This window comes from Lampetra fluviatilis, chromosome 2 (genome assembly GCF_964198595.1).
Source record: "Lampetra fluviatilis chromosome 2, kcLamFluv1.1, whole genome shotgun sequence".
NCBI lineage: Eukaryota > Metazoa > Chordata > Hyperoartia > Petromyzontiformes > Petromyzontidae > Lampetra > Lampetra fluviatilis.
Genome location: NC_136276.1, coordinates 5143562 through 5159144, shown reverse-complemented (window position 1 = coordinate 5159144; position 15583 = coordinate 5143562). Strand labels below are relative to the sequence as shown.

General features: G+C 43.4%; 1 protein-coding gene across 1 annotated transcript in view; it reads left to right on the top strand.

Moving 5' to 3' along the window:
- The first annotated feature begins 225 nt into the window (after window positions 1-225).
- Window positions 226-15583, top strand: part of LOC144940233 (inactive phospholipase C-like protein 2) — a 79810-nt gene continuing 64452 nt past the window's right edge. Inside the window, exon 1 of the mRNA XM_078866765.1 lies at window positions 226-792. Within this exon, the coding sequence (XP_078722891.1) occupies window positions 439-792 (354 nt within the window). The 5' untranslated portion in view covers window positions 226-438. The remainder of the gene's footprint in view (window positions 793-15583) is intronic.

Here is a 15583-nt window from a genome sequence, read left to right as displayed (position 1 = left end):
CCCACCACGGCTCCTCCCCCTTAGAGGAGTAGGAGGAGCGAGAGGCGTGTCTCGGACTGCCTCCCACTCTCTCTGGGCCGCTCCCCCGTACCCCTTCATCGCCCAACCCGGTCCCGTACCCGGGTCTCGCTCTCTCCCTCCTCCCCCCCTGCCTCGTTCATCGCCTTGTTCCTCCCCGAAGCAGCAGCAGCAGCAACAGCGAGCGTGGGGTAAGGGGGTGGGTGGGAATGCGCGCTGCTGGCTTTGGGTCGAGAGAGGGGACTCTGCTGCAGCTGTCGGTGCTGCTGACCGCCGCGCGCACACGGGCATCGTAAGCATCCTCACACCATCACCATCTCATAATTGTCAGCACCACCAACACCACCACCACCTCCTCCTCAACCATCGTCGTCGTGGTTGCAACCGCAAGGAGTTGCGTGCCCCCCCCCCGCTGGGCACATGGAGGAGGAGGAAGCCACGCAGGAGCGCGGCCCGGCCTCGGGTCCCCTCGCGCGGAGGAAGCCGTCGCCTCCGATGGCTCAGCCGGACCGGCAATCTGCGAGCTTCGAGGCCACCACGGCCACCACCACCTCCACCACCTCCTCCTCCTCCCCCGAGCACCCTCGGGCGGTGGCTAACGGCTGCTGCGGGGGCCCCGAGGAGGAGGAGGCGAACGCCGGGGACGCGGTGCCCCTCAGCCCCCTGGGTCTCCCGGACGCGCCGAGCCCCGTGAGCCCCGACGCAGAGGGGTGCGAGAGCCCTGCCGAGCTCGGGGGCAGCCTGGGTCTGCCGAGGAGAAGCAGCATCATCAAGGTGAGAGAGAGAGAGAGATGTTCGCTTTCGTGTGTGCGGTGTCCCGGAGCACAACAGCATTCCAAGGAGGAGGAGGAGGGGTGGTGGTTGGAGAAGACATCTGCTGTGCGCAGGGCGAGTGCGTTCAGTGGACATTGAGCGTCGCTACTGCTGCTGCTCATCCCACGCTTGGCTTGTTTCTCGAGTGCTCGGCAATCTTCCACACATTAGCACACTTCATGTAATCACAGCGCACTCCACACACAGATCACCAACCTGCCCCATTGTTCTGCAATCCCAGCCTTCGTATTCCCAACCCGGGCGGTCTTCAAGATTCGGCGTGCAGGCTGATGGATCTCGCATCTATCATCGTTATCGTCTTCGTCACTGGCGTTTTCTTACACCTCGTCACCATTATGACATTTAGCGTTGATCTAGTTTGTGATCATCATCGTCACTGTCATCTTCATCACTTTGCATTCTTATGCCTGCGTCATCCTCATCGCCCAAGTCGCCTGCTGGATCTTGTAGCGTGCTCTTCATCATCATCATCTAACACCCTACAACCATCGCGTCATTCATCCACACGCATTCTTTTACTTTTCGTAGCCATCGCTGTGTCGTCTAGCAATCTGATAAATATGTCATCGATTATCCTAACCATCATCTTCATTAGTTAGCGTCCTTTAACTCCATCGCCCGATGTCCATCATATCCACAACACAGTGGGCATCTTTTACGCCTCCCACGCTAATTCATCATTAGCCAAACATTTGCATAAACGTCTTCATTAGCAGACCTCGCTTTGGACAAATAACATAAATTATTTAACGTCATTCTCTTCCTTGATTTCATCATAAATGTGATTGACGTTTAAACCAAAAATAGTGACACATTATAAGCTTCGTTCGGAACTACATTTCAAAGACCACACCCATTAAAGGACTTCATTGTACAGTAACATGGCTTTGATGTTGGTGAATAGTTAGTTGGCTCTCGTATTGTAGGAACATCCTCTTATTGATTATGGTTGCAGGCTGCTATAGCAAAATGTCAAAGCCGGCAGCTGTGGAGGCTTTCGGTGGGTTTAGTGTGTCTCTTACTGGGCCAGATTAAAAACTAGTTTGCCATCGTTGTCAATGACATGCACATTCAAAAGCCCCCTTTTGGCAATTCACTGCCAGATGAGGGTCACAATCGCACCTTTTTCGGGTCGTTGGGGGGTTATATGCCCATGCTTCTCATCATGCTACGGTGCGTGTTTGATGACAGCGGTGATCCAAATACATTGGTGCATGGTACAGCACAATTAATGTTGTTCCAGCCCCCCCCCCCAAACATCCTCCCACGCTTGTTCTACGCACGCAACACCACACTATCCAGGCTAAAACATTGCTTTTAACTTCTGATATCTGACGAAATCGGGGGCATTCATTTCAGGTCATTTGGTCGTAGAACGTCATTCTAGGTCATTTGGTTGTAGGCTATCATTAAAACTCCCTTCTGCAGTAATTTGCAAACCCCATAATAAGGTCACTTTTGGCCAAAGGGGGGGGGGTCCTCCTTTTGCAGAGCCCTCGGCTCATTTGGGGCTGGCCACGGCCAAATCTGCATGCAACACAGCGCAGCCAAGGCGGTGAAGTTTATTTGATATTGCCACCGAGTTTGCAGAGTCAACACCTGCCTGTGTGCCGCTGTGTGGGAAGGAAAAGTATGTGCTCCTCACCACCGAGGCACACACAGGCGCACATTGATCCAAGCACGTGGGAAGAAGCACCCTGGGTGCTGGCGTGAGGATACATAGCCGATGCTGGCATCAGGAATGTACAGTACAAAGGAAAGCCATTAGGAATGTATTTATAAAAGTGCACAAGAGCTCCCTGATGTTGGCGCAGACTGGTGTTGGCCACTGATGTTCGCATCAATAATAATGATAGTGACACAATTACCGATTACTATCAATAGTACACTGATATTAGCGTGAGTATAGATATATGATGTGAGCCACGCAAGAGTTATTTGACGTTGGCACACACTGATGTGAATGATTTACAACACTCGTGTGCATCATCACTTGCCGAGCACGTTCAGTCAGAATTCACGTGAGCATAGAGGACCCACAATAAGCTTTGTGGACGCAGATTAGATAGTGGTGTATTGCGTGTGCGGTGGTGCAAAAGCACCAACAACAATATACTATACTCTTTGGTTCTTTCGGTAAAATCACGTAGGTATAAAATAACAAAATATTTCTACCTACGTGACTTTACCGAAATAACCAAAGAGTATGGATTCCTGCAGTCACGAAAGCTTCAAATTAACAATACACACATTTATATTCTTGGTTCTTTCGGTAAAGTCACGTAGAAGGGAAACAATAAAATAATAAAAATATAAAACAATAAAATTCTCACGACATTTCGACTTGCTGTGGATTTCACACCTGATGATGATTGCTTGTGTTGCAGTCGAAATGTCGTGAGAATTTTATTGTTTTATATTTTTATTATTTAATTGTTTCCCTTCTACGTGACTTTACCGAAAGGACCAAGAATAGGAATCCCTGCAGTCATGAAAGCTTTAAATCAAAACTTACACACATTCGTAAATAACCACTGCCTTAAAAGCAAAACAATATATGGTGGCTTTTTGGGCTATGAACAAGAATCAAGTCATTGCCGAAAATGTCACCTAATATATTTTCCCCTTTAAGTGTCATTGACAAAATGTCTTCAGTTGAACGTTGAATGGGCTTTTCTGATTTAGTAATTTTAGTGTTACATGTTTATCGCTTATTCGATTTAAACATTTGTTTTTATTCCACTTGCAGGTTTATTTTAGACGTCTGTTGTAAGGTGCGCGTGCACGTCGGTAAGTTTCCAGCGAGCGGGGCTCAATTTTTTTTATTAAGCGCTCGAACTGTGCCGTTTTCCATTGGGAAAGCACGCTGATTTACAACAAACAGGCGGTAAGAGAATAGCTGCCGTGCAGTGTGGCGTAACGAGGCTTCTTGTAAGGTGTGTCCGCAGGTGCATGCGTACTCAACGTTGGAGGCTGCATGGGTACCTATTGCTTTGACGAGCCGTTGACAGATGTATAGGCATACACCGCTTTTTTTCATCAAGTGCCTCTTTGCTGGTAAATTGTGCCCAAGGCTATCTACGTTGAGGAGTGTGTGTGCACGTGGTTTGGAGTTTTACACATGCACAGCAATGTGTATTAAATGAATATATAAACACAAATACAGTAAATAAGAAGTCGGTTCGATTTCATGCTAGTGCCTGCATGAGTCCATCCCGTGACACACGTTCATAAACCAGAATCGGTTTATTTTAGAATTGCATGTTTCTCTCTCTGCTGGTTCACTTTAACGGCTTTCCGTGTTCTTCCCGTTAGGTCACGATCTTACGGTGCTGTACTTCTAAACGGTGCCTTGAAATATATCCGCATTGTTAATACAGTGCATGCTATAATTTGAGCTGGCGTCATACGTAAATGTAAATGGATAAGAACAGAACACCGTCTCGATGTGACCCATTGCTACATGCGACGTGCATGTTCCGGCAAATAAAATCTTATTAAACTGGAGAAAAGAACTGACGGTGAACATCGACGGAGTGTGACGCTCCGATTTCAACCACAATTTGTACAGTCCCAGTACACGATGGTAGCGGAGCACGAGTGAAATGTCATACATTCTCTCGTTTGCCTCGTTCAGGTACCAGAGAGGAATTAACCCTCAGCCCTTCGCACTCACATTGCTTCACACACACACATACCACTTGATGTTCTGCTGGTGCTGTTTTATTTACCATGACGGTGAACCGTCTCAAGGTGATTAAGTCTTTATCTAGAAGCTGCAGCCTCCCTTGCACAAAACCAGTTCTCGGCGTCTCTGTTAAAGAATTTCGTGAAGATTTCTTGGTAGAAAGCCACGGGATACATTGATCACAGGTCTGAGTCACGTCTCACAACACCAGTTTGATCGTGTTTTTAAGCAGACATCGTCAAACAAAACTGTCAAGAGAGTTGTGGAGAACCGTCTGGATGCAATGAGGCCACATTCATCATCAGATGAGCCCTTCGTGTTTCTCACTTTTCTATACATTTTCATGATTGTGCCTCGTACTTTTGAAATGTTAATAGATCAGCCCATGGGCGATGAGGGCTACGTGACGTTTCACCAATCCTATTATATCACCACGTACTGTTCATGTACACATTTTGGCTGGAATTGGAGCGTCACATTGCCTTAACGTTCCTTGTGAGAGAGATACATTGGGACAGAGTTGGACTGGAGATAATGGGAAAAGGAGAGGAACATCCATTTAGATAGTGGCAAACCTCACTCATAACTGCAGAAATCAAAAAGGCAGTAAAATCGGTTGAATAAAAACAAATTGCTGATCAATTTACAAAATGTATACACAAATGAAATACTTTTCATCGTGAAACAATGCTGCCTCCATCACTCATCTATGTAGAAAACACAAGCCAAAGCCACATATATAAATTGTTCACGGAGATCATAGAGATTAAAATAATGGACAATTTAAAGGTCATTATTCTTTGGTTCTTTTCGGTTAAGTCACGTGTAAAATAAAATAATAAATTAAAATAAAATAACATATTACGACGTTTCGATTGCAATCGAAACGTCGTAATATGTTATTTTATTTTAATTTATTATTTTATTTTTAGACGTGACTTAACCGAAAAGAACCAAAGAATAATTCCTGCAGTCACGAAAGCTCCTAAATTAAAATTTAAAGGTCAATCAACAAGGTGAGAGCTGGATTTAGAAAGGTTTTTACTACATTGACCACATACCCACTATCGATCATATGCTAGAAAAGACAAATGAATATGAAAAGCTATTATGCCTGGCTTTTGTAATCTATGAAAAGACATTTGATTGAGTAGAAATTGATGCCGTCAGGTAAGCTGTCACAGATCAGGACCTCAACAAAAGTACACAGAAATTCTGGAAACATCTATAAAGGTCAGATCGCCAAACTGAGAATGAATTCAGAAATCAACAGCATACACATCAGAAGAGCAGTTCGACAATGATATACTCCAAAGCTATTTAAAGTGGCATTTGAAAGTAAAGGGTATATTGAATAAATAACCAAAAAACATACACGAGGAAAGTAGTAATGGTCTCAGATTTGACAATAACAATATCATAACGTTTCGATTTAAAGCTTTCGTGACTGCAGGGATTCATCTTCTTGGTTCTTTTGGTAAAGTCACGTAGAATGGAAATAATAAAATAATAAAAATACAACTAAAACATAATACGATGGACCTGTTCTTCACCTGAGGACGGCTGCTTGCGTTGTGGCCGAAACGTCGTGAGAATTATTTTATTATGTTTTATTTTTTATTATTTATTTTTTTCCATTCTACGTGACTTTACTGAAAGAACCAAGAAGAATATCATAACGATCGACGGAAATTACCTACGCAAAATTATTGAATAACTTAACACAGAAAGTAGCCAAGTTGGGAAATAGATGAGGAAGTCACAAGTCCCATGCAACAAGTTCACAACTGAAAAACATAACGGTGTGTTTATATCGATATGTTGAAAAATGTAGAAATAAAGAGATGAGATGAGCATAAACACGTTTGGAAAACGAAATGTGATGGGAAAAAAGTAATGTAGCAGCGTGCCTGAAGAGGAGAGTGCTTATTATTTTATCTTTAGACGTGACTTAACCGAAAGAACCAAATAATAATTCCTGCAGTCACGAAAGTTCTTAAAAGAGGAGAGTGCTTGCCCAATGCGTTTTACCCACTATGACACATGTACCCTTGCAAAGAAAATGGAACAAAAAATGTTAAGTATACAAAGAAGCACGGAGGGATGCTTGCTTGGATTGGGTAAATGAACAAGTAAACCCGTAAAAACAAAGTTTTTCACTATAAATCCTTTATATGCGTGGCGGCTAGAGTCATCTCGTCCTCTGGCTTGAGATGGCTGCCACCTATGGGTCAGATGATTGCATTGCACCATTAAGCAATTGGTAATTAAATATAATATTTTTGTCCTAAAAAGTGTAACATTTTGGAAAAAATTTTTCACGAACATTAATTGTCACGCACAACGAGTCTGTGTGGAAAATGTCAGCTCGATTGGATCACGGGAAGTGGGTTAAAAAACGACCGAAAGATTTGCACGGTCCTAAGCAAGCAAGCGAACTTAATATAAAGGATTTAAAAAAACGATTGGTGCTGACCCCCAAATGGTTAGTCTGTGTAATAACGATACTGTTTTTGGATTAACACAGACCAGCCATTAGGCAGCGTTAAAGAAGACCTTGGCATTAAAAGCTTAAAAGATCATGCTGGTAGAGTACTTCAAATAATTTGCAAAACACCTGTCTTGCCATGTCCAGTGAATAGTGAATATAAATGCAGTGCAACATAACATTCACATGAGAAATAGAGAAGTGTATTTTTATTATTATCTAAAACTATTACAACAAACTGGCATAACTTACTACCTCATTTCGGTGCTGTGGGTGTGCGTTCTCGCGAAAGCTTTGCGTATTCATGTCATAGCAGGAATATTTATTTTGAATTCCTCTCCAATGTGGATGATTTTTATTTGTCGTGTAACTCACTGCACAAAATCAGACTTGGCTAGACCCAACCCCTATCCCTCCACATACCATTTCACGTACACACAGAACAGGCATTGATGGCTGTTCCAAGAATGATAATCACCCCTAATGTACAATTGTAGAGGGCATATTTTGTACTTGGGGCTTGGAACATGTTGTGGGAAGTGGCACACTGTTTACTGTTGTCTCAAACATCTTCCTGTGCTCATGGTCGAACCAAGGACATCCTTGAGGCACATTCTCTAATCACAAGGCCATTACAACTAAGGCTAACCATGCTGTCTCCGTTCTCCCAACTTATGTGATGTCTTCTACGGCTGTTAATGTTTATGATGTTTTCGAAGTATCCATTCCAACAACAGGGCAGAACCTTCGTTTTTGGTATTGCACTTGTTCCCAAATTTACAGTGAGTTTCTGCCTCTGGCTTGAGTCAAAATTTGGGCCTGTCACTGATCCTGATCGGGAGTAATCCGTAATACCTTCGCACCTGATGTTTCCCCCCTTCATCTCCGCGTGCAGGGAATACGTAATGTGCAGGGAATACAGTACGTGGGGTGGCATTAAATGTCAGTATTCCCATCGTATGCTTATATTTAATAAATAATTTTGCAGATATAGGTTGGAGGAACCTGTACGATGTAGTCAAATTAAGTGTGCAAAACAACACTGAATGAACCAGTGGCATATATTGTAGAATTTTTGGGACACACTTAATAGGATGAGCAATGAGACTAACATTTAAATAAGTCGGTATCAAAAAACACATTTCTTTTTTTACCCTTCATTCCTGAATAACTTCTGTTCTAATATTTCGTTTGACGTTTAAGTGAAAAACAAAACTTGTTTTTTTCTCGACTTTATTCATGCATAAAGTAACCATAATCTTGCATTTCACGGCATAAAACGGGAGTTTTTAAGCGGAAATACATGAGTCTGTTTACTGTGGTAAGGTAATTGGATCTCGTGCTTTAGGGAGTTTGCACTGCAGATGTGGTTAGATTTTTGGGTTGTCATTTAACCAGGTGAAACCCCATTGAGATTTTTTTCATATTTGAGGGAGGGGAGACCCCTGTAACCATAGCTACTTAGTGGTAGATGCCATTTTTTGCAATTGAGTTTCACTTTGCTATTGGAACTAGGACAGCCATGCACAATAGATTGCTCTTTCAAGTAGTATTGCTAACTGTGTTCTATTGTTTTTTTAAGCAGATTGGTGAGCTTTGGTGCTTATGTGCAGAATTAGTAGGTAGGTGCTGGAAGATATATCTAAGCTTTAAAGAAAAGTGGCTTACTGTTGATCATGGTAACCAATCGGGCTATTTATTAAGGGTGTAACGATTGTATCGATTAAGCCCACTATACATGCATTGAACTACACATGTAAAAGCATTATTTTGCAATTCCTGTGTGTTGAATGAATATAATCGAATTACGTGACCCCCTCCAGCCACTGGAGGCCGCTACATTAAGCACAGCGTTAAAACATATTCTGAATCGTGAAAATGTAATCACTCATGAGGTTTGGCCAATCTTTGCACCCATGCTGATCGTCTTGGTAGTCTAATATGCATGCGCATGGGCCCTCTTGTCAATCCACTGCTGGATGAGGGTATCCCCACGCGGTGCCACATCCTGACCATACTTCACAACGCTGATTCGCGCGGGTTGATAGAGGGGGAGCATAGACGTGGGATCGTAGCACGGTATACTTTATTTGTGTATTGCTCTGCTGTCCACAACGTAGCCCCCCACAATGGGACATACAGTACGACAACGCATACCTAACTCAACCGCCTTAAAGTAGAGTTAATTTTGAGCCAGAGCACATTTACTTCCATAGACGTTTTTAAGGTTGGACATTTTTTAAACAGAATGGCATTACATCCGACCTGCTCCACTTTAAAATGATGCGCCCTCGTCACTGCACGTAGCGTGTTTGTGCACCTGGTGGCCAGGTGATCTGCAAGGGGCTGAGCGATTGCCAAGCACCTACACAGAGAACACAGCTGCAGTCGCACCAGCACTTGCCAGCAAGTCGCGCTCCATACCCACACAGTTGGAAGAAGATTCGCCGACTTTGTATGTGTGCATCTGCAATGCATCTCACTTGTCAGGTTTACATTTTTGTCGGCACAGTGATGTATTACTATCAGTTAATTGGCTAATATATGGCACATGATGCATCATTTTACTGTATAATTGATGTGCAGCGTTTTGGTTTTGTGTGTCATTGATTTACTGTACTGGATATATATATTTATATTAAGACAACCTGCTCTGTTGTCTTGAGATGGGTCCAATACCTTTTAGTCCTCCATATGGCCTTTCGCCTTTCAACACCGGTTGCGTTTTTGGAACACCGTCGTTTCCCAGTCTGCAACGGCTGCCTGCGTTGTTGCGAGAAAACTCAATTCTTTTCCAGGAATTGGTGGCACACCCTTCATTGTCTACGATTGATCCTGCAGAGCGTTTTCCTCCGCTGGCAAGCGTGGCTTAAACAGACATGGCATGAAAACGTCCCCTTGATTCCTTCATCTTTTGGAAGACAATGTACATAATGTAACCCGACTGCTTCTGATTTATGCAGATTGCAAAAAAAATGGCAGTTTGTTTTTTTGGCTTTGGGCAATGAATAATCCATCAAACTCATAACATTGGCCATGAAGCCAACTTTGTGCCAGAAAATAGCATTGGTTTTTCAATATTTAATCCACATCAAATACGGTGCATTGCAGTTACCAGTATGTGATATTGACTTAAATAGTGTATAAACGTTTTCTTCGTAAATTTGCTAAATACTAATATACTCTGTGAAACCGATTTAAATACCATTTGTTTCATATTCTGGTTTAAAATGGTCAGCTCATTTATATGTTTCACAGACTGTGAAGCTGCTATACAGAGCTGGCCGAGTGACCACAAGCTGGGCTGTTACAAGGCGTAAAATACGGTAATGTCATTGGCACACTGATGTGATTTAAATAAAGCATAAGTTGAGAATGAGGGAGCTGGTTCTTGTTTTGAAAATAATTGAGCCTCCATGAGGACATGCTCTTTTAATTTAGGATTAAACTGACACGTAGCTCAGATTAACTTTGCTTAATGTCATTATGTTGTTCAACTCCGCTCCGTTTCACCTTTAAAACAAGGGCTTTGGCAAAGTCAACTTGTCAAAAATGATTGGCAGTACTCATCTCCATGGAAGTAAAACCAATCAAGAGTAATTCCTGCTCAAATGACGATTGGTGCAAAGATAATCTCCTGTTTATGGCCCTGAGTCAGTCCTGGAAATTATCATTTTCTTTGGCAGGGCCTCATAATCTATGGGACCCCAACCACTCTTTTCTTTTTCACAAAGTGGTAAAATTTTATCAACCGTGTAGAGATGATGGGCTGAGTCAATCCCCAACCAGGATTTGAACTCGCCACCTTCTGATTGCGAACCGCTCGCTAATGTTGAGCCACCTGGTACTTATCTGCGTTGGGAGTAATAAACCAGTGGAGCACATTCCATGCTTCCAAAACATGTCTGCGAATCAGATTTTCACTGTTATAGGTACATGCCCATTAATCCAAAGTCATTGACAATCAATGGATGTTAAGTTTGAAGTGTAATTATATTTTGTAATTATACATTTTCCAATGGCTGCATACGTTTCAAATAAAAAAAAACACCCCTGGCAGTTTTTTTCTTTCAGGGGGTCATATTGTGTGCAACCAATGGTGGAACCATCATTTTCAGGTAGGGGGGGGGCAATCCCTCCTGCAATGAAAAATGATAGGAGTTGTTAGTAAGTAAGGACTTGCCCCTTAATTTTTATTCGACGCGTGTGCGGCGATAGCGCAGCCATCGATCGAGGGTCGAATTAGAACCGTGTGTTATCGGCATCGCGCTCGCTGAAGGTGTTTGCCTTCAGGGAAGTCCGTGTACTGTATACGCAACTGCGCACAATTCTGTGAGTCACTTATAACTGCTTTGCCGTTACCTATTACCAATTATGGACTCAGACTATTGTTCTATCATCTCATAGAGTCCCTGGCACACAATGATATGCTACTCAGTGGCAGTGGGGGTCGCAAAATGCCGATTTTTTACTGATAAACCCCAATGATATGATCGAAATTAGGGATTTTGATCGGATCATTGGAGGGGGCACATGCCACCCCCACCCCCCCCACTGGCTCCGCCAGTGTGTGCAACCAATTTTCTGGTTGCTCCAACCAGTTGTCAAGCTGCCCTATACCATTTTCACTCCAAAATGTGTTTGCCATTTCATTGAATCTTTTGAGTTATTAATGAAAGCTCGCTCAAATGTATGCATTCCTTGAATGGTCTCCTCGCGTTTTACGCGCGTTTACGCAAGGCAATTTTGAAATAGCGCGTTAGATGAATTTACACTTTTATTTTTGTTATGTTCAGTACGGCAACCACAAGCGCAGACAGCATCAGCATCTCCTCGCGTGCCAGTTTGAAGTTCTTGTCCGCGTGAAGTTTGTCTTGTTTAAATTATGTTTAATTTACGCGATTTTTTTATTTACTCGTCGTTTTTCAAGAACACAACTCCAGCGTAAAACGAGAGGGTAACTGTATTGGTTCAACTTGATATTGTACTTGTATCCCACCCATAGTGGCCACTTGAGGCTTCCTCATAGACTGTGTCAAGGGCAAACCGTGAATTTGGTGGGAGGCAATGCTGAAGCTTTCTCATACTTTTGAAGGTCAGAGTGCTGCACCGGCACCACTGACATTCTGGGTTAAGATCGAGGTAGTCGCCCGTAACTAAACTGCATTCTCCAGTGTGGGGAGTTGATGGTCTCAGCCGGGGTCACCCAATGACTGCTCAATGGAAAAATACCATCATATTAAAGTCGGTTACAGCTCTTGCACAATTGCAGCAATCTCTTGGCATGGGTATATGGAAAAAGGTGTGCTCCCTACTATGTAGAGGAAGAAAGGTCACTTGGAATCCAGTGAAAATCCCTCTGATACATGGGGTCCTACTATGACACACAGGGCACACTTGTCTGACATGTCAGGAGCATAATTGCAATGAATTGAGAAAACAAATACAGCTACTGCATCTGTTGTTTATTGGTCCATATCTGATTAACATGTGTAGTCATTTGGCAAATGCTTTTGGAAATATGCAGAACATAGCGTGACTGAAATTTACGCACATAGCCCTCTCTTTGCGAACGGCAATAATGTTTCGGCACCTCCCAATGTATTTGTACTCAAAAGCTGAATATGACCAATTTAGGCAGACACGTGCATTTATGGAAGTTTTCCATGGTGACTGGGATGAGAGATTACATTTTCTGCTGAACAGAATCCTTCAAAGCCAGGTATATTTTTGAAAACTGCTCCAGAGGATTGCATACACTACACCATGCAGGAGTAATCCACGTGGACGCAGGAGTACTGCACGTGATTGCTTGTGCTGTCCTCAAGATCTTTTTCAAGTTTCTTTTTCGGAGGTCCTGGCTTGGAATATTTTCATGATTACTGCATCGTCATGCCTGTGGCCACCATCTGTCATTGAGTCATTCAACTTCAAGCGATGCCCTGTGGATGTAGTGGTTCTCCAAAAATAAACAATTCTTTATTTTTCTTAAATTTATTATGATTGAGCCATTGGCATTGTGCCGTTAGACAAAGAACTCATTCATGCCAGTCAACCCGATATTTTTAATTCTCGGAACTGGAATTTAGCCAAATTGAGTGCAAAACCCAATTTAGTACGTTTTTTTGTCTTGCGTGCAGTCGTTGGTGACCAGGTTGAGTCCCATCAATTTGCTTTGAATCAGAACGTGGTTTAATCACAGCCTGCTGAAACCTGCATGCAAAAAACAGAATGATGCTGGATCAGTGTTCCTGACCTCTGAGTCAACTTTCATTGTTTTGCCTGAATAAATATATTTCTTGTTAACGCAGCCAAACATGTAATTCATAGGCAGCACTTGGAAATCATTGACAACGATCAGAAACAGATTAGCACCATGTAAATTGAAGGCAATCGTGCTACCTATTTGTTGTTACCCAAAGAAGAAGGCACTTGACAAGCAGCGATAATGTACGAGCAAGTGGGAAATGTTTAAGCCTCATTAAAAACGAGTCGCTTGAAATCTCTTGCCAGCTTCACGTCAAATGAACGCTTGGCTCCTGTTCACACTATTCGGGTGTAATCATAGCCTGAAATAAGCGCGGCTTTTTTTTCACGCCGCATACGGCAAAATGCATCTGCTGTTTACGCGAGATGTGGTGGCCTTTGAATCACTCAAGCAGGTTGGCCATTGCCCGCAGTCAAAGTAATGCACCGTCGCTGGGTCAGAATTCACCGGCCGTGCTGCGACTTAAATCGGGTTGGAGACGTCGTAACACTGCGCGGCACTTCAGAGAACATGCGTGCATTTTGGTGTCCGCTCACGTGGAAGCAGTTTGGTTCTGTAGTAAATGATGCGCAAAAATTGGGTTGATACTGCCAGGGTATGACAAATAGCATTATCAGTTATTAGTGAGGCTCTTTGGCTAAATCAAGTCTAAATGGGTAATCAATTGTACACAATAGTCCTGCTATGCCATTTAATCATTCATAAATGAATAGGCAATTAGTAAAATTGCATACATCAATTACATTAACAAAATGTTTTTATACACTGATAAAACAACATTTTTTTGGTCTCGATGCTCTGCATGTGCGCAGTAAATCCACGTGTGATCGACTTTTGTCTGCTTATGCATGTTAATGTGTTTGGAGGTCTTGATGATCCATCTGTGTTTTATTGGCCGTGAAGACTTTGCTCAGGAACGTTTATACTTATTTTGCATTTATTCTTTTGCAGCGTCCTTTGCTTTTATGCAGAACAGAAGAACAAATCGGTCCATGTAATGTGGGAAAAAAAAGTGTTCTTTATTTTACCTTGGGTGACATAAACTGATTCTTATCCATCTTCTTTTGCATGGAGTCTCACTGACATGTACCACTAATAACACTACTATTTAAGAATCGGGAAGCTGGTGCATTCGGTGGCTACATGGTGTTAGCCCGGGTCCAACAATTCTCACCTCTCCTGATCCAACTCTTTGTCACAATTTCGGGTCACAGAGAATCGATACATTTTTAACACTGCAGTGAATATAACCACCCCTAGTGGCTGGAGACATCACATTAACTAATCACCATCTGCATGGCTTATATGAATCGAAAGCATCAAGGCTCTCACCGAGTCCCGATGCGTGCCCACGGCCACCGGTACAGAAGCAACATCTTCGCCACTAAGCGACAGTGAAATCACCACAACACTTGTGCCAGGCTAGGTGTACTTTGAGACCACGTGACATATCAAAGGCTCACTGTTAGGAGTGTCACAGAGGCAACCCTCCAGGTGTTATGGGTTAACAGACTGAGATGGCTTGCAGATGCACGATGCTCCCCACTGTACCGACATGTGGTACACACATGTAATTCAGGACAGAACACGAACATTCTGGATTTACAGCCCACAAGAACTGGTGCACACGTATTCACACATCCATCCATATTCAAACAAAGATAAACATCTCCCGTATAGCCTAAACAGACTGTTGGGGCAAGTGCTGTTAGCGAGTGCCTATGAAGGCCGGCACGGCACACGAGGGGGTGGGTGGCCAACACCATGCCTGGCCGCCTTTGTCTCCACAGTGGTGATGTTTACACATCACACCAGGTACTCATTTGAGGCTGAGTCGAGCTAGGGGAGGCCCGTAACCAGTTCAGATAATCGTCGCTGGTGTTGGCCGTGAGCGGGAATCGAACTTGGGTGACCGGATTCACAGTGCGGCATTTTAACCGTGACACTACCACTCCCCACTGTTTAAACAAACACGCACATGCTTACATACATGAACCATATCTACACATGTCCCCACCTGCCCTCGTCTCCTCACTGTCTCCTGGGGTAATGTTTCAAACCGTGTTGCTGCTTACATGCCGGTGTATGCCGGTGTATGACGTTAAACCTTGGACTCTTCAGACCGAACTTGTATTGGATATTTAGCTCTGTGCTGTCATCACAAATTCACAGCCAAGGTTTTTTTTTCTTTGGACCTGCATTGTTCCATGAAGTGCTTTCCTTCTGGAGTTCCCGAGGTGATGCTCTCATTGGGAGCATGTCCGCACGAGACTGAACATCTTCCCCA